General features: G+C 40.9%; 1 protein-coding gene across 2 annotated transcripts; it reads left to right on the forward strand.

Annotated features, from left to right (window-relative positions):
* Positions 1-285: 285 nt before the first annotated feature.
* On the forward strand, positions 286-26,268 carry LOC114876702 (beta-1,4-glucuronyltransferase 1). Of its 2 annotated transcripts, none has more exons than XM_029188474.2 (6): positions 286-715; positions 18,056-18,578; positions 20,066-20,443; positions 20,568-20,903; positions 21,503-21,745; positions 21,960-26,268. In XM_029188474.2, exons 2-6 carry the CDS (start codon positions 18,237-18,239, stop codon positions 22,155-22,157), a joined length of 1,497 nt encoding a protein of 498 aa, XP_029044307.1. In that variant the 5' UTR covers positions 286-715; positions 18,056-18,236; the 3' UTR covers positions 22,158-26,268. The 2 variants fall into 2 exon arrangements, with proteins under 2 accessions (XP_029044307.1, XP_029044308.1); XM_029188475.2 differs by having other exon boundaries at positions 18,060-18,578.
* The last annotated feature ends 86 nt before the right edge of the window (positions 26,269-26,354 follow it).

Here is a 26,354-nt window from a genome sequence, read left to right on the forward strand (position 1 = left end):
AAATTAAAGTAACAAAACGTTCAATATATTTATCTCAAATGCTGTGTACATTTAAATTATGATTCCTAGGATGCACACAGGTATAAAAATTGTACAGAATTTTCTTTATTTTCAATTTTATCCGCGATCGATAAAAGGAGCCGAATTTAGTAGGAATCTTCATTATCATCGGAGATAAAAGAAACTGCAAAGATGGCGCCATCGCTCGATGTGGGCAATTGGATGCTGTTGCTTGAGCGGTGCAGTTTTGCTGGTTCGAGGGGGAGGTATTTCAGTGCACGCTCTCGTCCCTTTCTCTTTAACTCGATGTCACGCTCTTCACTCGGATTTTAAAGTTGCATCGTTTAGTACCGGGCCGCGTTCGACGTCCGTATCTGTCCATCTCTATATGCTGTCGTGTCTCTCCCTCACGGAGCGGGTTGAAAACTCGACGGCTTTGGAGGGTATATTCTCGAAGTGGAAACACCTCGTGATCAGATACGTGAATTCGCACGAGTTTCGTTACCCGGCCAGAAAACGTCTGCCGGTGAAAGATACTTGGAACTCGAGCGTGCATCACGATGAACCTCATACCGTGGATTTTTTGACTGGCCGTGATCGGGTTATTCAGTGGTGCAAGTGCAACGGAGGAGGCTCGTTTACGGGATCGAAAAATCGTGTACGACATTTTTCTGAAATTCTCAGCCACCGAGATGTCACGCTGAAAGTGTCCGCGGTGAGTTCTCGATAATTTTGATTGGAATTTTAGCGGTACATCAGCCAACACTGGTTTGACTGCTTCCTTTTTTTTTTCTTCTCTTGAACGTTTTCATGAGAATCGTTTGAGACTTTGTTTATACCGGCTGAAACAGGGCTACTAAATTATATACGCATATGCAACGACCATACCGGCGGCCTACATACGGGGTTGAATATGGTTAGCATTTTATTTGCGAGTTTCTTTTCTGTTAAATATTAAATGTACCTTGCTGGTTAAAGATTTAGAGGCTACCGTAAACGCAGAGTGTTCTGTAATTTATAGTGATGAATACGGGAGATAATTAATCCCTTGAGAATCTGAAAATTGAACTAGCCATTCGCTAAAATGGCAACCAAAATAATTTTTTAAGCAGCTTGAAATATTAAACTATCAATGGTATTTAATTTATTATTCTGATCAAATTATCGTGAACAATTAAGCGTATGCTCCGTTCGATAGCACAATTGTTCGATTATCGAGATGTAACAATCACTGTATAATATATCGAACAATTTGCTTAAGTAATTAAAGTCGCAATGTCCAAGAGCTGACTCAATGATGGTTTACAAGAATTAATTATAATATACATCATTGCGTTCAAGATTTATATATGTTTTTCTTGATCAAAACATTTTCAAAAATATTCGTACAGGAATCGACATCGACCGACAACTTCATTCCGTTCGATTTCGAAACGCAGTTGTTTTTAAAGCAATTTCCCCATCACGAGAAAGAAAAGAAAAACGTGTGATTATCGAGTCTACGGATGTCCGCGTTACTTCTTTTTTCTTTTTCAATTGGGATTTCCCCAATATTTTCCCGAAAGTGAAAAAATTATTCGCGCGAAATTTAACTAGAGGTCTGCATTTTTGAAATTTAAACGGCAGGGCTGAAAATGTACTGTGAAGTTCGTGCAACTGTGTCAAACGACGAATGGAAAAGAGAATAGATGATAATGGTTCGATTGGTTGCGTTTAAATTAGATAGAAATCTGTTTCTCTAACCTAAAACTAAATAACAATCGTATTTGTCCGTGCATTGAATACTTAGGTTAGATGAAATCCTCCATTTTCGAATAAATATTTTTATCCTTCTTTCATCGCACGATATGTAAGATTAAATAAGAGTAGAATTTTATGCATGCGATGGCCTGGACGTAATACTCGACGTGACAAAAATGCGAAGGAAGGAGGGTCATATAAGTAATATTTATCCTCGGTAAAGGGTTAAATAAAAACCGCGTTAATATTCGTTTTCAGAATTAAAATATTTATTTTTAGTATTGATAAAGAAAAATATTGAAAGTGAAAGCCCGCGAATTTTGAAAGTGGCCAATAGTAACCTCAAAATATTTCGAACTCGTGATTCAGCAAATAAATATCCCGCTGATTTCTATAACAAAATAGTGCAGAAAAAAAAGAATAGAGGCAATTATGAATTATTTATAGCCGGATGTCGGTGTACGAAGCGAGCTATTCAATTCAGAACACAAATTACCGTCCAGGAAAAAGAAGTCACAATCGAAAACGAAGTTTCGCTACGAGTTACGCCATACTTTTGTCTAATTTTTCTGGTAGAGAGCGGGACTACTTAGCCGAGGGAAATGATACTAACTTTTACACGAAACACGCACGGAACGTTCATGATTTAGGGAGGTTAATCGTTCTCGACAGGCGAACTCGCCTAAGTTTCGTTAGCTTCCTGGGGAGCATTAGTGAATGAACTGTAGAAAAATAGTCAGTCAGGAAGTTTGCGTGCAACCGCGTCGCTTCATTAAATACGTTCTAGGGATATGGACGAACTATAATCGATAGAGGGTGCAAGCGTCTCTTGATCCATATTACGGTTCGTGCGTGAGACGGACAAGGAATAAAAACCATTATATTTTGTAGGTTATAATTATTTATCGACAAGTGATCAATTGTTAAACACGATCTATAAGAGAGTAGTTCCGTTATGTCTGTTGGATTTCCCTCGTAGGTAATTAATTGTGACTCAGCATAGTACGCAATTCTAGCCGTGATCTGTTATTGATATTCCGCGGCGTGGGGAATTATTACTTTCATCTCTCTCTCTCTCTCTCTCTCTCTCTTTCGTGAAACGAACCGACTCTATCCACTGGATTAACCGGCCAACGAACGACTAGTGGTATAAATTTCAACGCTTCCCGCTTATCTTCGACTGTTTCCTTAAGGCATGCAAATTCTTATTTGAATAGTTGCGGTCTCTGATATGGTAACAGGAAGTGCAACCAGGGCGAGATCCTGCGTGTCTGTCATCGAGTCATCGACCAGGGGCCATCAGGTTTTCTAACCTGCAAGATGGACCCTATCAATTTTTAAACATTTCTGCAAGGTCTCGCATATTGTATGATATTCTATAGGGAAAATGGTGATATAGGGGGAGTAGGAATTCTCCAAATGTCAATTTTGACGATATTATTATTTAATTTAAGGCCAGATTCATACATTGGGACCCCTTCTCCTTGGGAATGTCCAGAGGGAAAGACGGGAACCATTTGTCCTAGGGAATCCTGGGGTATAGGATAGGGGCGGATTGGGACTTAAATTTTTATCGGAAGATTACCAACATGATCCACCATCTTATCTAGGAAGCGCGTGACCATACACGCAACAAAATGGCCGCGTGTTAAGACCTAACTTAGCAATTAGATTAAACTCCCAAGGGAATCGGTGTAATATATCGTTCTTTCATTCGACGTGGTACAAATTGTTGTCATTTTTTACAACCGTATCGACGGCTGGTCGTATAAATTCTTAAAGAAGATCAAATCGTTACGCTAGTCACGAACGTTGCGCGTACTATTACGCGATGTCATGACAAGCGTTATTTCTTTTTTCATCTAGAACATTTCTAAAGCGTTTATTTCGAATGAAATTGAAACGTAGGGGCGGTGTAACGAAATACTTGGCCCCTTGTTACCAGGGCCATGTGGTCGCTAGGAAAGCCGGTAAATTGTGCAAGCACGTAAACACGTAATTTACGTAAACGACCCCCGGCCGCATAGGGAAAGATCGTTTCTCGGTTAAAAAGAGTTAAAATATCGCCAGACTGTGGTCAGCCATAATACAACACGTGCGTGCCATACGGTGCCCGAAATTCGACGCGATGCTTAGCGGCTAAAGTGGATTGTTCCCAGGCTACTTTCGTTCCCCTTCGGAAAGATGTCCAATGGCAAAACTGATTATTTCTTCCTCGACGAGCTTCTGACAGAAATACTGTCCGAAGGATTAATCTCGGTAAAATTAACATACACGATTAACAACATCATAAAATTGATGAGATCGAAACGATGGACTCTTACAGACTGCTTCGTTACAGAAAGCAATCAGTATTCAAAGATGGATGAGAATCTTGATAAGATCAGTGGAGGAGATTTTCCCACTAAAATTTCGTTCGTTAATAAATCCTCGCGTCATTAATTACTGTACAAGCGCATTTCAGTTTCCGATACATCCAGTCCGGCGTTAATTATCAAACGGATACGTAAAACAGGGCCGTCCTAGATTACCGAGTGCCTGAAATAATCAGTACTCGATGAAACAAGGGAGGAAGCGCGAGAAACTTGATAGGATCCCCGAGGAATCCTTCAAACAAAGTTTCTATTGGCTACAGATATCGCGGTGCCCTAGCCACGGTTATGAGCAGCAATTTTTAAAGCTCCAATTACTTAAACCGATCGGAAGAGAAACTCGATCGAGTCTTCGGAGGATTCTCCAAGCAAGGAAGATTTGTAAATATTCAGTTACATAATCGGACAGGTACTCGAAGAATCAAGATGAAAGCGAGATAGCTGTTTCTTTGGTGCTGATTTTCTAATTATCGAGCGACTGAGAGCTGAGGTATACTTAGTATGAAGTTCCATTGTGTATGGGGGTTTACTGCATACAAGGCTCTACTGAACCTGGGTAGGCCTGCTGCATACAAGGCTCTACCAAAGAGTAGGTATAATAAGAGGCAACAGTCTGAGAGAAAAACTACTTGTAGAGAGAGACAAAGTGATACAACCCATTTAAAGGTCCATTCGGCAATCTTCGTTCACAGTCGTGAACGCGCGACAAGTTTGTACTGTGGATTTACGTATGTACATAGCCTATATTGTGGAAACTTCTTTGTCAGTATGCTTCAAAAAGCAAGAGTTTATGGCATTTCAGACCGTCATAAACCGGGAATTTTTTTAGATTTCCTAAGAATGGAGACTTGTACGTATTATAAAGTCATAATATGTGTGTAACAATATAAGAACTTAGGTACTATAGAAACATAAATCTTGGAACAATAACATGCTTCAAGTATATATATTCACATGCCTGGCTTTAGGCATGTGGTAGAGAAGATCTTCCTGCTTCGAAATATGAACACTACCACAAGACCCGCAGAGTATGTAGTAAGCATTTAAAATAAAATGTACATGGATCCTTCCAAATCCAGGTTATTACCAACAGCAGTTCCAAAGCAGATTGAGTCTGGTTTGAATATTATAGAAATATTAATTGTATTAACCATTTAATTGTAGTAATTGAGTAATATATTGATCTCCTACTTTCATATCAGATACAAATATTCAAGAAGAGAGCAGTAATCCAATTGTAGACATAGGAGGTAAAAATGTTATACCTCCTCTTTGGCTCTACTATGTCTAGGGACTACTGTACACAGGGCCCTACTAAACCTGGGGTCTACCCCATATGATGACCACTGGATGAGTGGGCCTGCTCTATACAGGGATCTACTGACTGGGTGGACCTGCTGTATAGATACTTCTATCATATCTAAAGGCTACTGTATGTAGGGTTCTACTGAACATGGAGATTGCTCCATAGAGGAACCTATTGAATATGTGGCCCTTCTCTATACAGAGCTCTACTTAACCCAAAGGCTGCTGCTTAAGGATTCTACTGCATACAGGAATCTTTCAAAGTCAGAGACCTATGGCACACAGGAATCTTTCCAAGTCAGAAACCTGTGGCATATAGAATTGAAGCCCTAGTTCTCACTGCAGTAGGGCCCTCCCTAGCAGTCCATATGACTCCCCCCCCAACAATATAGTTTGCTTTCATTCTAATAGCACACCATGCTACCGGAACAGTCGTAATGCATATCAAAGATCCTCTTGATACGACCAAATGCGCTTACGACCTAGGTTCACTGTTGAGTCAGACTCGAGGGGTCGTTCCTCCCCTCCTTCCGCTTACTCATATAGAATTCAAACGCACCTGGTTTCGTTGCTACTTATCGTTAGCTCCGTCGCCAATTACAACGAACCGCTCGTCTTCGACCCGTTCTAGCGGATCGTTAAATATTTACCGGAGGTGGCTCGGGGTACACCGCTAGGGTCATTATGCATATCCTATCCGGAATGACGCAGAGGTCGGCTAACATCCTCAGAACGACCTTGAAGTCCGACACAACGAGAATCTAAGAAACGGGGACGATCTTGTAAGGTGAAAGCTCGGCCTTCTGTCTTACGTCGACGCAGAGTTGAGCGGACGTTAACGACGACGATGCTCAGGGACGCGTTGCTTTTTATCGCCACGGATCACCCGTCGAAGATCCAATTGGAAGACTGAACCCTTTGAAGTAATTGAAACGGTCGCCATAACCTACATCTGTTTTTTCTTACAACCTTGCCGTTTCTTTCATCGCACCAACTGTATGTGTCCGCTTAAGAAAACGCTAATTACCATTTGTTAACGCTTTTCTGATCAAGGTTGAATCGGAACACGAGCCGTTCTACATTCTCGTTACACTTTTCTGACAAAAGGTTGCTAGAAGTAGGGATTACCGATCGGTACTACCATCTAGAGACCGAACTAGACGTTCAGATGATGGCTCGGATTTCTCCGATTTCCCGTTATCGAATCTGTAATCGGGAGAGATCCGTGGCATGGTTTCTCTTCGAAACGCTTTTACCGCTGAGCCGTTCCGAAGAAAGTGCACGCCGAGGAATGCCACGGAGCCGTGAAAATGGGGAAAGTCTGAAAGGTGTACTTTCATCCGGTAGAAGGGTTCAAAAGCGGACCGTCGCTAGACCGAAAGTAAAATCGGACCTGGGTGTCAGTAGGTCGCCAGGGGAATTACATAATCGTTACGTCAGCCGCGTGTTATCTTGGAATCGGGATCGCGGACATTATCTCATGGAAGAAGAAGAGGGCCGCGGAAGATGAGACGTGAAAGTACACGCGTGCTCGGGAAACTTGTTGACGTTGCTTCCTAGCGAATAAGGAACTGTTAGCAGGGTTTAATTGAATTTATTACGCGGCTTGCTAAGTGCCCTTGGGAACATTTTAGCGACACATGGATCGTTATGCTGCGCTAAGTATTTGGATGATTTGAACAGTTTGAAAAAAGATGATCTATTTTGTGGAAAATAGATAGAGGATTTGGAAAATTGAAATGAAGATAATAAAGCGGGGCTCTAAGGCTGACCTATGCTCCATTCTCCTCGATGGTATAGTCAATTTATTATGAAAGACAAAGTGCGTTCAGAGGGCAAGAGATAGGGAGTGAGCGATCGGTCAAAGAGCCACTCGACGTTCGGCTGGTTCGCCGAAGGCAAGAGTCGCGGCATAATCAATAAAGCCGGTAAAGAAAATAAAACGGTATTGCAAACGCGAATTGGCTACGGCTTATGTTTATTCATGGCGTGTCACATGCAACATTAAATTCCGGATGACGCGTATCGATTCGTTTATTATCAACGTTTTGCTTATCACGCCTCCGCGCACGCGGTTTCAACTCGATGACGTATGTATATTCTATTCTCTTCGCAGTAATTTATAATTAGTTTACTTTGATTCAGTTTTGACACCACTTCCGAGTATTTTCAGCCGTCTGATGGTTTATCTTTAGCCTTATGCTATCATTTAATTCTTAATGCGATGTTTTGTTACTTTGTTTTTGAGTGTCTGTTGATCTTTCAGTTTAGTTTAATCTTCTTGAGACTCTCTGGATTTCTCTGAGTCTTTTTGACATTTTCTACCTTTTATTAGCTCCCATTGGTTCTCTGGATCTACTTAGATCCTTTTGGCACTCATTGGTTTCCTGGCTCTTCCTGGCTCTCCTTGAATTTCCTTGGATCTCCCTGGACCTTTTAGACTGTCTGGGTCTTTCTGACCCTTTCTGCCACTCCTTACCTCTCATTGGCTCTCTGGACCTATCTGAACCACCCTAGCACTCGTTGGTTTCCTGGCTCTCCTTGGGTCTCCCTGGCTCCCCTTGAATTTCCTTAGATCTCCCTGGACCTTTTTAACTTTCTGGGTCTTTCTGACCCTTTCTGCCACTCCTCGCCTCATATTCCCTCTCTGGACCTCCCTATACCACTCTGGCACTCTTTGACCCTCCCTCGTTCCCTCTACCTCCCATCGGACCTTCCCAGATCTTCCTGACCTTCTGAGTCCTCCTAACCCTTTTCAGCTCTTCTCAGCTCTCCTCGACTCTCGCTGATCCTCCCACCTTCTGCCATCAAATTCTATTCATTCTAACCCCTCCTTATCTCCTTCCACCCTTTCCAACCTCCCTCGATACTTAAAGATTCTTTATTCATCCAGTTTCGTCCGGTAAAGCAGCTCGATCTCGCTTCCTCCACCTTTCTCCAGACGATACCTTGCAATTATACCTGTTGTAACTGCATTCACTCGTGTAACGCGAAGAAATATCAGCTTCCAAAGGTTTCAATGCCGGCTGCGAGTTTCTCGGTGTTATATAGCACGGTCGACGGCAGTGGAGTAGAACGCACGTCTGTTGTGATCCAGTTAATTGTAAAGGGAACTCTCCTACAGTGAAACCAAATACGATATCTCTGGTGACAGTACTTGTACGGAAATCACCGTCCAGATTCCATCGTTCCTGATTTCCATAAAAGCAAGAAAATTGATGGCTACGTTTAATACAGCTACCGGGTAATTTAAAGAAACAATAAAGGAGAAACGATCGGAAGGAAATGAAGGAAAATTCATGGATTTATAGCGTACGATTCTCTTTAAATCAGAACAAAGTTTCCAGTTGAAGAGGATAAAAAGGAGGCTGTATATCGGATGCAATATTTCATCAGGAACTGCGCACAGCTGCAGGAAATAAATTTTTTTTTCCCCGATCGATAATTAAAGCGCCTTTTTAAGATAAAAAAAATAATACGCGACGCTCGCGTCTTCGGACGAATTTATGGGACTAAAGGAGTATCTGGTTATTTACCGTGAGATAAAAACTAGCTTAATCAGCGTTCCAGCTTCTGTAATATTAATTAGCCGCGCGAAGAGCGGAATTTCGTGTACGTCGCACGAAAAAGAAAAAAATCTTATACATTTATTTTACCCAACCGCGCGAGAAAGTGCGAAGAACGTTTCATTTTTCATCGATGAAACGAGGAATCCCACGTTCCGTCGAACTCGGTGATTATTTATCTGTCTGTTTCGCAAAACTTCTCGTCGAGATAATTGCGATTCGTGCGTCCTTCTAAATAACCAGTGATTATTTACGAAATTACACGTTGAACCGCGTTTTTTCACGCTTTTCGCTCCATTTTATGATACGTTCGCGTTAATCGAGCCGCAAGATAACGCATATTAGGTAATCGTTGAATTGTCATGTGCCGCACATTGCGGAGGATAATTAAACTCCTCGTTGTTAACATCAACCGCTTCAATTACACGTGCACGTAAATTAACCGTATAATCGTCAGGAAAACACTATGTCGGTTAAACTGTCTACTCTTTTTAATGACTTCAATTACTTCCGAGAAAAGGGTATTCAATTTTACAACAAAGAGTTGCGTGGTCTCTATGATACCGGTTGGCATCGATCGTGCAGACTTTATTGCCATTGGCAGTGGGTGGGTCTGGGCTCCCAAACTGTAGCTTGGGCCCTATTTGGGACACTTGGCACTTCTAGTAAAGATAGGAGACCTAGTCTTCCCAATATACAGACTGGGCCCCTCTTGGGACCCTTAGCACCCTTAGCACTTGTAGTGAAGCTAGGAGACTTAGCCTCCCCAAAATACAGACTGGGCCCCCTTTTGGAACATTTATCACTTCTAGTAAAGATAGGAGACCTGGCCCCTTCCAAATAATTACGCCAATGCTTGCAGTTAAAAAAGTATTGCACCAACGTGAAAGTTTCGAATACGTCAGATACACCTGCCCGTCGAACCCGAATGCGTCGATCCCTCATGGCCGAAGCAATTTCCTTTCGGTTCGATGCTTCCAAACGGCCCCCCTGAGACGCGATCGAAGCTGTCTCGGCGATTTATTAAATTATTCCAGATTATATGAACCAGGCTAATGCCGATTGGCATATCTCCTTATAGTTACGTAAGGTACGTAAGGAGCGTCGGGCTCGACTTGAGAAATTATATTCTTTCCTCCTGTTTGTGGAAAAACATGCAATACCTTATTTCACATAGCAGTTTATGGGTTCCAAGATTTGATACCCCCATTACTTACCGAAGAAGTAGAGAGCTTAGGGAGTAATGGTACTTTGAAGGAATTCGCAATACCAACCCTCTTACAATCCTCATTTAACTATCTATCCTAATACAATATGCTAAGTTCCCCCATTGTCTAGTCGAGTGGACAGTAGAGGGTGCTGTCAGGATTTGGTTATTACTCCAACATTATAATTGAAATTCCGCGCTTAAATGATGTTCAACGAACCTCTATACCGTAAGAAACACGTCGAGTCAATGGACAGAGCGCGCGGACCTCCGAGAGAACAGGTAACCAAGTGGTCGCGAACTAGCTCGGAGGGCCGATTTTTCTCGCGTCCGGTTCTTACGAGTGCTCGCCGAGCTAAACATCGCTTTGTCCGTGGCAACGCATTAACCTAACGCGCCAAGCAGGAAACGGGTCTCCGTGATTATTTATAGTGGCCTGGCGTGCACTGGTTAAACGCGTTACCCGTTACTTCATCGGGCAACTCGGAACGCGTACGATTTTCAAGGGCTGTGGGGATGGTATAAAGATATTTTCGATAGTCTGCGAATTTTCCCGCTGGTGTCAGATAGCCGGAGGACCCGATAGAAGGCCCAACAGCCAGGGGCTACACCGAAGGAGGGAAAAAAGTTCCTGGAAGGTCGATCCCTCGCGGGCTTAGCCGAGAAGTCGTCCCCGAGTGGACGATCGAGGCGTTGTAACGGGCTCAGGAACCGTGAACTTGCCCATTAGAATTTGTAAGGCTTCCCCACCCCGCTGCGAAACGTGGTCTGCCTCGTTATTCCGCAGAATTCTCCTCAAGGTTGTCGCGGGAGTTTAACCGGTTCTGAAACTATTCCCCAGCGTCTTTCAACGTACACTTGGAATCATTAATGTCTGCCTGCCTCGGCTGTCCCGCCCCACCACGTCGCCCTGTGGAGCAGGAGTAGGAGTAGGTCTCCTGGCGCATTGGGACATTGAGACTACCGTTTGTCAAGTCGTAAATGTTGCCTGTAATGTCATAAAACTGTGTGCCGAGGTGTGAAAACACTATATGAATATATGATAATGGTTCAAATTAAATATGGACCCCAATGAATTGCAGAATTAAAGGGGGCCTCATGAATAATATGCATGCCTGGTACAGAGGGGCGACTTTGGCCATTGTAATTTGTCCATTTACTTTTGAAATTCTTCTATAAATAATTTATTACAATCGTGCACTTTGGCAAGGGCCTTATTGCTGATCCTCCAACGGCGGACCATGGAGAGAGTCCCAGTTTCAATTGAATTCTATTCTTCGAGGGTTAAACCCTTAAAATCAAGTCCATTACAGAAATATTTGTGTTTCGGATAATCCACAATGCCTGTGGCGCCGTAGAAAGTGGTCAGTCTGAAACTGGGCCCTACGTCGCGGCACAAAATGGTGGGGATATGTCCACTGATGGCGCGTCTCGTCGGTTCGGCGCTGCCGCAAAAGTTCGGGACTTTACGACGCCGCCTAAAGGCGTGATTATCTTCCGCCTCATTTACGATCTCGAGAATAATTCGAACGCTAATGAACTCGGGTCTGTCGAAATCTTTGTTGGAATAGCTGTTCCGATTGTAACGATGTTTGCGTTTGATTAACGAATTTCGGAAATTCAGTACGTTTCTGCTGATTTATTGTTTTACACCGATTTATCGTAACGGCCAATAAAAAATAACTTATCAAACTGTTCTTAGCTTTCCATTCTCGCGTGTTATCGCTCGCAAATAATTGCACGAACGTGGTGTCCGCACAATATCGGCACAAATCTCAAGCTTTTGCTTTTACAATTTGCACTTTTGCTTTTGCAATTCTGATAAAAATAAAATTGTTTTTCAATCGTATCTCACCGACGTCTGCGTCGTTAATAATCCCTCAGCTGTACACATATTGTACATATTTACATTTCCGTTCGAACGTTTTTGCCTCTTCAGCCTCGTTAATACGAAATAATTAATTCAACTACTTGTTTAATAGATAGAATAAAATTGAGTAACTAGGACGTTGTAACAAATGGAATATTTTCAGATCGACGAAAAAACGGGATGGAGGGAAATGAGTTATCGGGAATCGCGTCGTTCTATAGGCGGCAATCAATGTTTCGCAAATATTAAAAATCATCGAAATGAAAAACTCGATTTCGTGAAATCGTTTGTACGGTACACCGTTCTAATCCGGCCTTCGAATATAGCTTATTAATTGGATTGGAAAGTCGAGCCGTCTGTACGAGTTACGGAAAATCCCCGATTATCCAAACTGGTTGAACGATCAAAAGATTGATTAATTAAAAAGAAAAAAAGAATCGCCAAATAATTAATATGAAGCTTACGATACGTGGCTCTGTAGCTGTTCTACCGATGAATTCTCAAAACTTTCAGCGTGAGTCCAGAAAACGCTATAAAGACAGAGTGTAATTAACAGAAATTCCATGTATAATAATTTACATTTCTATGTAATATCTCGTCATCGTTTAAGAAGTATTTATGTTTCTTCATCAACAATGTCGCGACATTCCTTGCACGTGCCGACGGAAATAGGACGATCATTCCACTCTGTCTGCAGACGCGCAGGAATCCGTTTGCATCACGCTGTATTGATTGATATGTGACGTATCATCGTTTTCCCTATAAAAATCGATGATTCTTGCATTTTATAATTTGTTTATTTTTTTTTCCTTGATAACACGTGGCATTGACATGCATCGTGTAATCGTGTCACGACGATTCTTTTTTTCCTTCATTTGTTTTCTTAAGAAATATCGCAAATTGCAATTTGTACTTTTCTTTGTTTTGAGAAAAGTAATTGAACTCGATCGTACACGTAATCACACGTGCAATAAATAGTCGGAAATGGAGTGTAATTGTTGCAAATAACATGGTACTTTCGTTAATTATGCCCTGACATATTTTAGACTAAATGTTACTTAGTTTTCCATTTTTATATGGAAGTATAAATTGTCTAATCACGTTCACGCTGAAAGTTTTGAGAATTCATCAATAGAACAGTTGTAGCGCCATCTATTGCAAGTTATAGATTTCAAAATATAACTTGAGTCAAAGCATTGATGGGAATTCTCAAAACTTTCAGAGTGCCCTGTCTAACTAGCCTGTTTACTCGAACGTTTAGCGATGATCTTCGTCAATTTATTCATCAAACTTATCAATAAGCGTGCGGCGTATTTCCTCGCCATGCCGGAAGAACGTCATCGCATCTAGCCACCTTGACACGAAAGATCCGCAATTCAGCGACGGTTTCGTAAGCTTTAAAAGGCCTACGGCTACTTCGAAAGTAGAAAGGTCGATCTGTTGCACGCATTTCGGTACGCATGATACACTTGAAATATTGTGTAATGCGTTACCTCACGCCTTATGCCCGAAACTACTTTATGGGTTAAGAGGATGACCCTGGTGAACGAGCTCTTCCATGGTCCTAAGACTAATTTTGAATAAAAAGGTGTCACTTTTATCTTTAGGACGTGATATCGAAGACTAATATGGCTGTTTGTAGAGTATCTCAGTGAAGGACTTAGAGTATTCTAGTGCTCAGTACCATAGGACTCAGTACTCTAGTGTTTGGTACCCTAGAACTCAGGGTTCTAGTATTCAGTGTTTTAGCACTTGGTACCTTAGAACCCAGTATCGAAGATATACCCTAAGAACTCAGCACCCCCAGCACTCTAGAACCCCAATATTTAACACCCCAGTACCAAAGCCCTCTGTACACTAGTATCCCAAATACTCAGCACTCAATATCCTAGTATCCCAATACCCTAGCACTCTAAAACCCCAGTACTCGGTATTCCAGCAGTCAGTACCCTAGTATTCAGTATTCTAGAACCCCAGTACCAAAGTCCTCTGTACACTAGTATCCCAAATACTCAGCACTCAATATCCTAGTATCCCAATACCCTAGCACTCTAAAACCCCAGTACTCGGTATTCCAGCAGTCAGTACCCTAGTATTCAGTATTCTAGGACCCCACTACCCAGCACTTTAATACCCCACCACCTGAGTGGCCCTGTATGCCTACCGTCTCCTTTAATCTCGTGTTAGTTAATGACTATAATCATCTTTAATACACCATGCACGCATGGTTGATCATAACTTTAAGAGGAGGGGACAGAACAGCCAAATCGAGTTCACGGACGTGAAGCGGAGCAGCGAGTGGCCCGATTGAAAGGTAGGATTTACGGGCATACGTGACATAGATGCGCATACTTGAAATAATCGACGTTAATGGCCGAACAACGTGAGTTACGCAGCCAGGTCGGCGGTCATGGGGCAATTTAAACGCAGAGTCTGCTCGAGCAATTTGTCAGCGACCTGTGTGCACCAGTGTATTACCAGTGCTCTCCTCCTCAAGGAGGACTCAGCAATGGGTGACTACGGTCATCCTCGGCACGGAAGGGCCAGTCGGTAGCTGACTATGGTGAACGATGACTATAACAGAAATATGACCTCACTTTCCATATAGGCCAGAAGAAAACTGACGCAAGTAGATTAGATCTTGTATAGTCACGAGTACGTTGAACCATCCGGTTGGCCACGTGACTCTGGTCTCCAACGACAGGTGATGAATCCCACAAAGCCTGCGTTTCTTTTCTACGAACAATAGCAGTGATTCGAGCAATTTAAGGCACGTTCCTAATGCAGATTAAGGAAATTGCTCTCTGTAATTTTGGAATTCTAGCTCGGAATTCAGTCTCGGTGAATGTTAATAATAAATAATTTGGTAAATGGAGTCTTTTTGCTGATATCGACTGACGCGATTAACCTTCAGACCATCTTGCGAAATTGAAAGTTTTATTCGAAGAATCGCATTAGAATTCCCCGTCGTACTCGAAGGACCCTAGACACATTCAATCGTCCCCAAAATCAATGTTAGATGAAAAATGGATGTGCGTTGGTCGCGTAGAAACGAAATGAATTATGGAGCGGGGAAATAAGCAATTGTTAGACGGGAGTTTCGCAAAAAAATCGAAGTCCTGTCGGGCTGGGGACGTGTCGAGGACGAGTTAGAGCGGTGATGTTAAACGAGTGACTCAACCGACTCATTATCGAGGCAACGGCCAAGAAATTACAGGTCTATTCTCATGTCTTGACAAACGTTTTACGTGAAGGCATGATAAGATTTTTGCTTAACATCAACGTTAATCGAAGGCCTCGCAGTTATTGTACGCGTTAAAAGGAAAAAAACCAGTGGCCGCGGTTGCTATTTTCAGCCTCATTAGCGTCATTAAACCTGTCGCGTTTGATGTTAATGACCTTGTTCCGATGGAAAATCCATAGGATGCCAAGCGTCTATTTATAGAATTAAATCCACATAGAGGTATTAGAGACACCAGTTGTGGGATATAGGATAGAGGTGGAAAATATAAAATTTCCCAATTACCAATTTTCCTAGTTACAAAATTTTTCAGCCACCAAATTTTCTTAGTTACCATTTTTCCTAGTCACAAAATTTTCCAGCCACCAAATTTTCTTAGTTACCAAATTTGAACCCCACCCCCTCGAGTTCAATTGACTCTACTGCTTTATAACACACCATATACGTGTGTTTACTTAAGAAACTTAGGAGGCTGAGCTTTCTTACCGATAAGCGTAAATCCTTATCTTTGATTTATAACAGATGTATCTCATTGTAATATTTCTGCTTACACTGATCAAAAATAACAAAAGGCAATAAAAAGAAATTATGCTTATCATCAACTGATATCAGACCACTGGAGGGACTTGTGTAAAGAGAACTAGATGAATAAAAGCCTGTCTCTAGATTCGGAAACCAGTTCGTATCAATTTCGGTCACCTACGCCTACTTCCGTGTACGACCGGATGACACGGCCGGATGTCGTGGGCGTTTCGGGATCGCGATCGACATCGATCTGACGAGTGTTGAATTTCACCATAGAAATTAGTAAAACGAAGAAACTTCGACCAAGTGTAACGTCATAGTTATTATATTTATCAAGCAACAAAATAATATCCGGTGTGTTTCCAAGAACGATTACTTTATCATTTCCCGTTTAAAATGGAGCACAAGGGAAGGATTGTTTCGGGTATGAAATTTCTTGAATAAATGGGACGATGATGACCCGTTGGAAGTCAAGTGTACCGCAATCCATTTCTTGTGCCAACAAAATCTGACGATCGATAGAAAAGGAATGGTAGCGTTCCCTTACGGAAGTCGATACAGCAGTCCTCCATTTTATTGTCGAAGAACATCGCGTTAAGTAAACGAAAGTATTCTCCAAGATGAATTTAAGAACAGTTACGTAATTTCGTTATATGTGAAATTTCCTTGAAGACAACCTGGAGGTCTGACTATTCCTAATTCCAGACAAAAGAAGCTGTTCCGCCGCCATTACGTTTCTAATTGAATACCCGGCCGATGTACGAGACGGCTTTCAACCTGATAATAACTCTATTACCAAACCCTGCAGTAATACTCAGTTACGAAACAAAGGAGAGAGAACTATCTATTTGTTCTCAGAAAATTCAGTGAAACTTTCTTCCTACCAACCAGAAAATTATCAACGTCTTCGTGGCCGATGATAGGATCAGAGTTGTTTCAATTTAAGACATTTTGTTCCGCTAATTAGGCCGTTCGAGAAATATCCGAGTCCTTCGTTCTTAGAGCCTTGGCTCCCCCTCCTAAGACCTCAAGCGTTTTGCTTCAGAACTTCAGAGCCTCGAATATTAATTTTCTAAATCATAAATCTTAAAATTGCAAAGTTACTATCGACCTAAATCCAACTGTCCATCGAGTAGCCCTAAAAGACTCTTAAGGTCCAGGGTAAAGCAGCTTCTCTATCGCCCTAGATCTCTTCAGAGATGATCTGAATTCAAATTATCAAAGCAACAGTAGAAAACGTCTAGCTTGACCTAAAACAATTCCAACATTCAAAAAATCCTTCATCGTTTCACCAAGGACCAGGTATTCTCCAAGGACATAGCTAAGCTAAGTGAAAGTTTATCAGTTGGAAGTGTTGGGCCACCGTTAGGGCAAAAAATGGGCTTAGATCGTCATGAATTTCTGCGGTTGATCGTTAGTCATCTTCCACTTTGATTTCACTGGACGTTGCTTAAACGTTGATTCATGATCCCGAGTGCGGCAGCCGGGTCGTTGAAAGAAATGCGGCTTGTTAGCGATGGCTGGTTACCTAACCGAGCCACCGGTGATAATGACACGTTCCTAGTTCGATCTTTTTGCCCGGCCTCTCACTACGCATGAATGACTGCGAACGAGCATGGCAATGGCTTCGCTGTTGGATCGTTAGACACGCCGTTGTGTTGCGCGAGACGGGAATTAAGCAGCGTTCGCTGCCGCGTTTAACTTTCCCGGGCAAAAAGCTTGAAAATTTCGTGTTTATTCGAGCGTTTCGAAAGTGTGCTGAACAATAGGTTAATTCGAGGATCGTTCGCTGGGCACAGGTAGCCAAGAAGATTCCAAGGAATTACCATATTTCCTCATTTCAATCTCCGAGGAGTCATCAGACGATTATGCCATCGTTGATTCCCTTTAATTAATACGTAATCATCGTCTCTGTAGACGCGCAACTGTATAGTCCTACTAGGTTTCATAGAATAAAGTAATAGAATCCGACTTCCCTAAGGGGTAGGTCAACGCCCACACAGCATCCTCCCTATTCCAAGGAGGGCTGAGATACTTGTGTCAATTATTACTGCTACTTTTCATTTTCCTTTTCAAGAAATTTAGAATTGACTTACTTTGGTGTACATAGCGATGCCCAGTCCTGTGATCCGGGCACCTCCCTATGGGCCAGAGCCCCATGGCCATCGTGCTTCCAGAGGACCAATGGGAGCAGAACACTTTCCATTAACCAGTGCCTTTTCTTCCCAGCCAGCAGCAGTCAGAGGAGGTCGAGGATCTCTGGAATCATGCTCAGATCCTGATCGCGGAGCAGCACGGGCCCCTCCGGGGTGGAGTGGTGGTGGAGCAGGACACCAAAGACAACTTCCAAGGAACCTAAGACAATCAAGGTGCGCTAAGCGGAGAGCACGGTCCTGGAGGAGGCTGGAGAATGAGCATGTTCAGCATACTGCGTAGAAATTGGGCACTTCGCGTGTCGGTGGTGCTCAACATCTGCGTGTTGCTCTACGTGTGCGCCCACTTCGGCTCCTCCGGGCCCTGGATCGAGGAACCGCCTACCAATTGGGCAGCGCCGTTACAGTCGGACACTTTCGGCTCAGTGGAACTCGTGAACGGTACCCAGAAGGGTGCCACATCCTCGGCGCTGCCTGCCACCAAGGATGCCTCTGGCAAGGCTGTCCATGGGGTCAATTCGACCAGCCTGGCCAGGACCAGGCTGCCGACCACCAAGTCGTCGCTCGAGACTGTCGATAATCGTGGCCGGAATCAAACGGTGAGTGATTTTGAGATTATGGATGAATCGTATAGAGGGCGTAGGTCAGGTTAGGCTAGGGTAAGAATCATCGGGATCCCAATGAGTATGACGGTACAGGCTTTGGGGAATCCCCTGACTCAGGGTTTTGAGTCATACAGTCTATTACCACTGTCGGTATGGTAGAACTATTTTGTTTCTTTTGCCGCAATTTCTATTGCGAAGAATCTTAGTTTTCAACAGCGGAGTCTGGGTCAATTGTGACCCAAACTTACAAAATATTATCCTAAAGTTAAAGATACAACGTAAAATTTAAAAAATGAAAATAATATCGAATAGGAAATTAAATGGAAATTGTACCTTTTTTCATGGTCCATTCGAGGGTTAACGTAAATTAAAAAGTATCCAAAAAACTGATGAAAAATCAGTGTTTCTCAACTTTCAGTGTTGATTTGTACATTCACAGTGTGCTATATTCTTGGATTAAAACACTGTTCAATCACCTTGTCGTCTACGTTCGATGGTTATCAGGCTTGTTAAATAAAATTGTAATAAATAAAGCTGGTAACAAGGAAATTGAGTTGTTCGATGGAAAGCACGATAAAACATGATTTTCTCTCGACCTTTCCTCTCAATTATCGCAATTGTACGAGAGATTCCTTGCACTTGGCTCGAGCGAAGAGCTATGACTGCTAATCGTGGCGGTTCAATCTATTCTATGACATCATGATGTTAACAAATCAACTGCTTCTGATCGAATCAACGATCGACCCGTGAAATTACCCGTGCTACAGGATATAAATAACGACTATGTGAATAATTCATTGACCCTTTTGAACAGCTGATCGTCTGGGGAAAGTTGGAAGGGGGAGACAACAAATGACGATATGATATTTTCATTTGTTTCTTGAAAAACAATGGACTGCTTCGAAAGCAGAAAAATGATCAGAAGGCGAAATAGTAGAAATTCCTCTTAATTGTGCTTCTATTCGCGAACATCCTATAAAAAAAAAAAAAGACAAATTAATAAACGAATGTGAAGTTAATATTAAAATATTGTGCAGTACATATTCCATGGGTGGCTAAGAACAGCAGCCAAGAATCCTCTCCTGTTTCCTGCCCAACCTCTGCCCGACAAGATTACCGATGGACGAAGAATCTCGATGAGCAGGTTCATTCTTTTTTCACGTTTTACCACGTATATTTCGTTCAGGGCTGACGTCACCGCTTTTACCTTCCCTCGACGAAACCTTTCACCAGTGGATACCCTTTTTGTTCTCTTCAAATAACTGGTCGACGTTTGAGATGCCATTCGTATTTATCGCCTCCTCAGGATCTGTAACATTACTTAGTAAATGGATCCGCAGTTCATCAGTTGGGATCTTATCCTCGGTACTTAACATTTCAAAAGGTGTACCCCAAGAATCATTGTATGTCCTCCTAAACATCCCAACATAGATGCACCTCCGATGTTTCTCACTGTTCACCTCCTTTGATGTCTCATTTAGGTGAACAGCAGCCTGCCATCTGCTCGACCAACGATGAGCCTGAAGGATGCCATCCTCTGCAACGAGAAGTCCATGAATCCTAGGAGAGCCCAACGGGGCGACTACTGGGTCCTCTACAATTACGTACCGATGAGCATGGCGGTGAGGTGCTGGGAGAGCGTGACCTACACCACTCACGCGGACTACACGTTCCTGGACAATCTGGAACCGTTGTTAGAGCGATGGAGGGCGCCGATATCGATTGCGATGCACGCCCCTGGCACAGACTTCGCGGCGACGCTGGACGCGATCAAGTACTCGAGAAACTGTGGCAGCACCCTGATCTCCCAGTTGGTCACCTTCCACGTCTTTTTTAGCAGCAAACACGTGCCAAAATTGGTGGGTGTATCTACGGTTCTAGTAGGGCAGTCCGCATGTCCGACTGTCCTTGTGGGGAGTCTCCTGGCCAAGGGGGTTACCCATAGTCCTCCATGCCTCTACAGAATCTCATTCGTCCCCACAGGTACCCCCAAGCGAGAAGGTCGCCTCTGACACGTACAACTGCTCGCTGGGACCGCCATGGGTGAACGTGACGTTCTCGAAGATGTACAAGAACGAGAAAAAGCTGCTTTACCCTGTGAACGTTGGCCGCAATATAGCCAGGGAGTCAGCCGCTACGTACTACGTGTGTGCCAGCGACATCGAACTTTATCCGAGCCCAAACTTGCCCGCTAAGTTCCTCGAGATGATCAGAAAGAGAGACCAACCGAGCCTCTACAAGCCCAATCCAAAAGTTTTTGTACTGTCCATCTTTGAAGTGGACGAGAAGAGCCAACCGCCGAATAACAAGACTCAGTTGGTAAGTCAGAGTTCGTGTTTACGGACATCCCTGTGCACTCTGGCCTAGAAAGGAACACGACTGCCGTACCGTTCCCTCCTCTGTTCTACCATATTGACCCTTGATTCTCATTCAGATGTAAGTGGACAGAAAGAGAGAGAGAGAAATCCGACCACAGGGAAAGCTTATTATTAGCCGCAAAATGGAAGCGTACCGAAATGAAAGCACGGCATCGAGTCCGTTCACACTTGACATTTAAGCAAATCGAGCTTGGAGGTAATTAAGCGCCGTGCGAAAGAGCGCGTCAGCGACTGCACCGATGTCTGACAATGCGTTAAATGGCGCAGACACGAGGGTCATTTAATCAATGTCGCTTCCTTTGACCGTGGACCTTGATGCAGGCAATTAATGGCGTCGCTGGGAAGCGCAGCTGGCCAACTGGACGCACTTCCATCAAATATTCAATTCAATTCCGCCACTTTTTCATTCAAGAACATTTTTCAGCTGTCAGTCAGAGCACAGCTTTCCATCATAAATAAAGAGAATTGAATATTCTTTGTTTCTCTATGGAGTTAGATCATCTGTTTACTCTTTTCTTCAGAGATTTATTTCTCTTTCAGTCCCAGATGCTGAAGGCTGGCACGGCTATCCCTTTCCACAAGAAGCTATGCTCCAGCTGCCATAACGTTCCTCGAAGCAAAGAATGGCAGGAAGCGCCTGAGACCGAGGGCCTCCACGTGTTCCATGTAGGAAAAAGGACTGGTAGCTTCGTTCACTGGGAGCCAATCTTCATAGGGACCAATCATGAGCCTCTGTACGACGAGAGGCTCAGCTGGGAGGGGAAAAGCGATAAAATGCCACAGGTGTGCACTGAGTAAACCAAAATCTAATCTATTAACGGAGAGTCATTCTTCAATAAAATCATTCTATTCTAATTTATATTATCTTTATAAGTGGCTTAACTCGGCAAAGCCAAAGCAGACTTTATCGGTCAAGTTCAAGAGCCTTACTTCTTCTGAGATAATCTTTGATTTGATTTATATAATTCTCATTCATTCTCTTTCCCGTCCACTTTAGGGTTACGCATTGTGCGTCCTCGACTACGACTTCCTTATCTTGGACAACGCGTTCCTGATCCATCGTCCGGGTATCAAGATCTTCAAGAGGGACCCGCACCGGGAGATGCTGACGTCCAAGACGAACTCTCTGATAAAGAAGATAATCGTTCCGGAATTGAAAATTCTTTATGGAACACGGAAGGGTTGCGCGGTGTAGCCCGCAGAGATAAGAGCACGGTGCGTGCTCCACAGGTGTCCTTTAGCGAAGTGGCAGCACCTGCGACCATCTTCGACGTCCAGAATGTCAGAAGTACAGCGAAACAACAGCAATGTTCGCGGGAAGCTTCTTTTGATCAGACGTGGCTTCAGTGGACAGGTTCGTGCCCGTTTAAGTGTCTCCTATGGCGAGAAGAACCTGTGAAGACATTTTTATGAAAAAAAAAAAAAAAACAAAAAAAATGATGCCAATCGACACGGTGCCGAAAATAGAAAATTGTTGATTAGATTTTCGACGGGGCAATCTCGCGTTTGATTCAACTTCTCCTATGATCGTTAGTTCCTGCAACGAGTCACATGTTGTGCGTCAATCCTTCGTTTCTCGCTGACTAATTATTTTCTTCTTATTCTTCTTAAGCAGTACAAAAGTGTGATGGCAGCATAAACAAAAAATCACAGAGAGACTCGTAAACGTGGTAGCACGTTTAGTTCTCTTCACTGTAAAAGAATCTTATTACACGTATTTTTCACCCGAAAACGCGTTTAGCTAGAATAAATTGTACATAGTAGCGTCGAAAATGGTGCCTCGTATATACAAAAATGTTGTGGTCCTCGGTGAATGTGTGCATTTCTGTCTCGTTCCATGTTCCCCATTGCCCTTTGCGTTCAACAGGCAACAGGAGGGAATGAAAATTGTGTTAAAGAAGCATACAAGTATGCAGATACATGCCAAAAAAGTACACTGCTCAAGTTAATTAAGCGATCTTGTATTTGGAATGCACATTTGAATATCAGGAGTAATTTTATACTCGTAGGATTTTTAACATTTAGTTGATCATCTCGGTTAGATAAAGCGATCATCTAATTATTTTGAACAGTGTATGTCACAGTAAACGGAGACTCTATGCTTCCTGTTTCGATGGAAAGAAAATAAATGTTTTTAATTTATTTATGATTCTTACATGTACAGAGGCATAGAGCTTTGTGCGGTTCACTATGATCCAAATGACTGAAGTCATCATTTTCTTTTCTTTTTTTTATCATTAAAGGATAAATAATATTAAGTGATTTGGTTATAAACAAAACAAATGTAAAACCAAATGAAGCTATAAGATAATATGTATAAAATGTAAAGGCAATGTTTTGTTATACAAACATAGCAATCACATTTAAGTCAACTATGTAACATTTTCAGCTGTGTTTAGTTTTGTGTTCTTCAACGAATAACGTGAGAAAAGAATAATGAAACAAATCAAACACGAATTATTCATGAAGCCAGGAACATTTTACTCTCCAAGACTGAAGAACATTTGATAACAGTTTACTAGGACATATTATCCTAATAATCTTCGATTAAAGAACGTCAAGTCATTAGTTGTTTAATGATTCTTTACTTAGTGTAATGAATTAAGATTAACGCGTTTCTTTGTACACTGATGAAAAATGATTGGTGCTTCCAATGTTAGATATCAATCATTAAAGAAATACTCTGTTCACTTTTGATCATTATAAAAATGAAGAAATTGTTATTTTGAATCTAACAAAAGAAAGTCTCGTGACGAATCCATAAGGATAATTGTTTGCTACCATTTTTCATAAAGTCATACATCTATTTCGTAACTGTCCATTATGTGCTAATACTTTTAAAAGAATCATTGTGTAGATCACGTTCGAGAAGTAATGTTTCTTATGCAATTACGACTTTGTGTATTGTATGAACATGTTCGACATTGTATGTGAATGAAAACAAAAGAGATATAAATATGTCTGTACCTTTAAGCATAAGCATAACGTAACTTGTACTATTTTACACGGTTGGTTAGGAAGACAATGTGAATTTCAATACTCTAAAATAAGAAAATGTACTGTCATGAAATGTTGGACGTGTCTGTGAATTCCAAATTGCGATATTTTATCGATGAAAGTGACGCAAGTGTGTTCTTTTTCTAAAGTAAAAATTTATTTTTCTCATTTGTGTTTATTGTCATTTAATTGTATTTATCTATTGTGCAATCAGTACCTATCAAAAGTAACTGTCAAACAATGCATGACAGTAAATGAGTGAGATAGTAAAAAATGTGCATAATTCGACATTGCTAAGGGTACTCTCACTAGTCAACAAAAATGAAGTCACTATTCTTTAGTAATCAATTGTACAATTTAATTTACAATTAACAGTCAATTGTTCCAAGTGATCAACAAGTTTCTTTTTCGTGTGAGTACTCTCAATAGTGTGTGACACATGCACAATGCACACAATTATAATATTACTACATTATATATATATATATACACACACACACATCTTTTTTATCGCCGCCCCGAGTAATCTGAAAAAGGCTACAAATGTAAATATGATTTTTTTTTATCAGAAGACTTAAAAAATAACTGAGTACAGTAATAAATGTCTTTAATCGAGACAATATTCTGGGAAATCTAAAATGCTGACTCAATTTTTGTGATAACCATAGGGCACAAGCTATCTGCTACTTCAATGATTGTTTTGCTGATTATTGAAGAAAAAATTTAGTTACACTAGCAAATACTCAATTGTCGTAAGAAAAATTTAATTTTTACTTGAATAAAAAACAGGGTACTGTCATGCAAGAAAAAAAGAAGAAGCAATGGAAAATTATATAACATTCTCTTCTAAGTAAAAAATTAATTGAATTGAAATTTTAAGTTACAGAAAGCAGATTAATATTACTTGAAGTTATAAAAACAATATTGTATATCTGGCATGTACACTGCTGAGTAATTTTTAAAGACACCAGTGATGTATTTTTAATATAAATCTCCTGATAAGTAGTTTCATTTGTGAAAGCAGATTTTTCTGACAAGATAAGTTCCTTTTAATGCTCTTGCCTTTTTTCTTTATTCGTCGGGGCTGTGCAATCCGGTGTAATGATTGCTCGTAAATAATAATGTGTATTCTGTGCCTTATTGTCTTTATCTTCAATGCGTATATGCGTATGCGTGTGCGTTTGAAAGCAGTGTGTTGGACTTGAAAGCACCCAAAAATGCCCATTCAATTGTAAATAGTTAATTATAATAATAAAAATGTTTCCAAGGTGCAATGTATCTTTGAAGAATTCCTCATATAAATTATTAATACTAACAGATACCAATTCTAATAATTTATGGCACTTTAAGACACATTTTATTATTATGATTAACATATTAATCAATTCTTCATGTAAACAAGATTTACCTATAATACGCTTTTTATAATAAGAAAAAATGAAAGAAAAATTTCTCTCCTCTAATATCATTTAGTTTCTTCTTATTATAATTAGGTTTTAATACGTGTAATTCATCTCTATTGAATTTATTTTTCTCTGCTGAGCACTTTATTATAAAGACAAAGTGCAAGATTGCAAAAAAAAATTATAAAATCATGGAAGAAATAAATAAAATTATTATATATTATAATTGTACGTATTGTAAATATTAATAGCCAACAGTATATATATTTTCTGTGTTACGCTGTAAATTTTCACAGATGTTGAAACAAGAACTTTTCCAAATTTGTTACAAATACTACATGAAAGTTTCCTCTTGATAATATTGTATAAAATACAATGAAATAATCAAACGAAAAAACAATAATGATACTTAGTATAAATTTTAGAATTCAATACTATTATTTTCAAAAATATACATATGTCTTTTATAAACTTTAAATATTCTGTGTGTTTAATACAAACAAAAATTATACGTATTGTTAGTTAAAACACTTTGTGTTAGATTGTATAAAAAATATATATATATATATATATAAAAATGATCCAGCATATTGTACAAAACAATAATCTATTATAGAAATGACATCTGAAAGATACTCTTGAAGAAACAAGTGATGCTTGAAACAGAAAAGAAAGTATTTGTTGTTAATATAAGTTAAATTAATATCGAACATGTATATTAATTAATTAAATGTTTCTCTGTACTAGAAAGTGTTCGAGAAACATTGTATCTTTGAACATATGTATATTATACTTGTACAAGCACATAAAAGAAAATCTGACTTGACTTTTTGTTTTTGTACATATGTATGTAAAATTGTATTTTTCCAAATAACAGGCTAGAAATATAAATATTATTTGAATAAGTTTCAAAAGACTTCAGTTCATCCCTTGATCACAATTTATTCTATTTCAATGATGTTTCTTTCCTTTTTTTTTTTTTTCTACCATTA

The sequence above is a fragment of the Osmia bicornis genome, chromosome 16 (assembly GCF_907164935.1).
Source record: "Osmia bicornis bicornis chromosome 16, iOsmBic2.1, whole genome shotgun sequence".
In the NCBI taxonomy this organism is placed as follows: domain Eukaryota; kingdom Metazoa; phylum Arthropoda; class Insecta; order Hymenoptera; family Megachilidae; genus Osmia; species Osmia bicornis.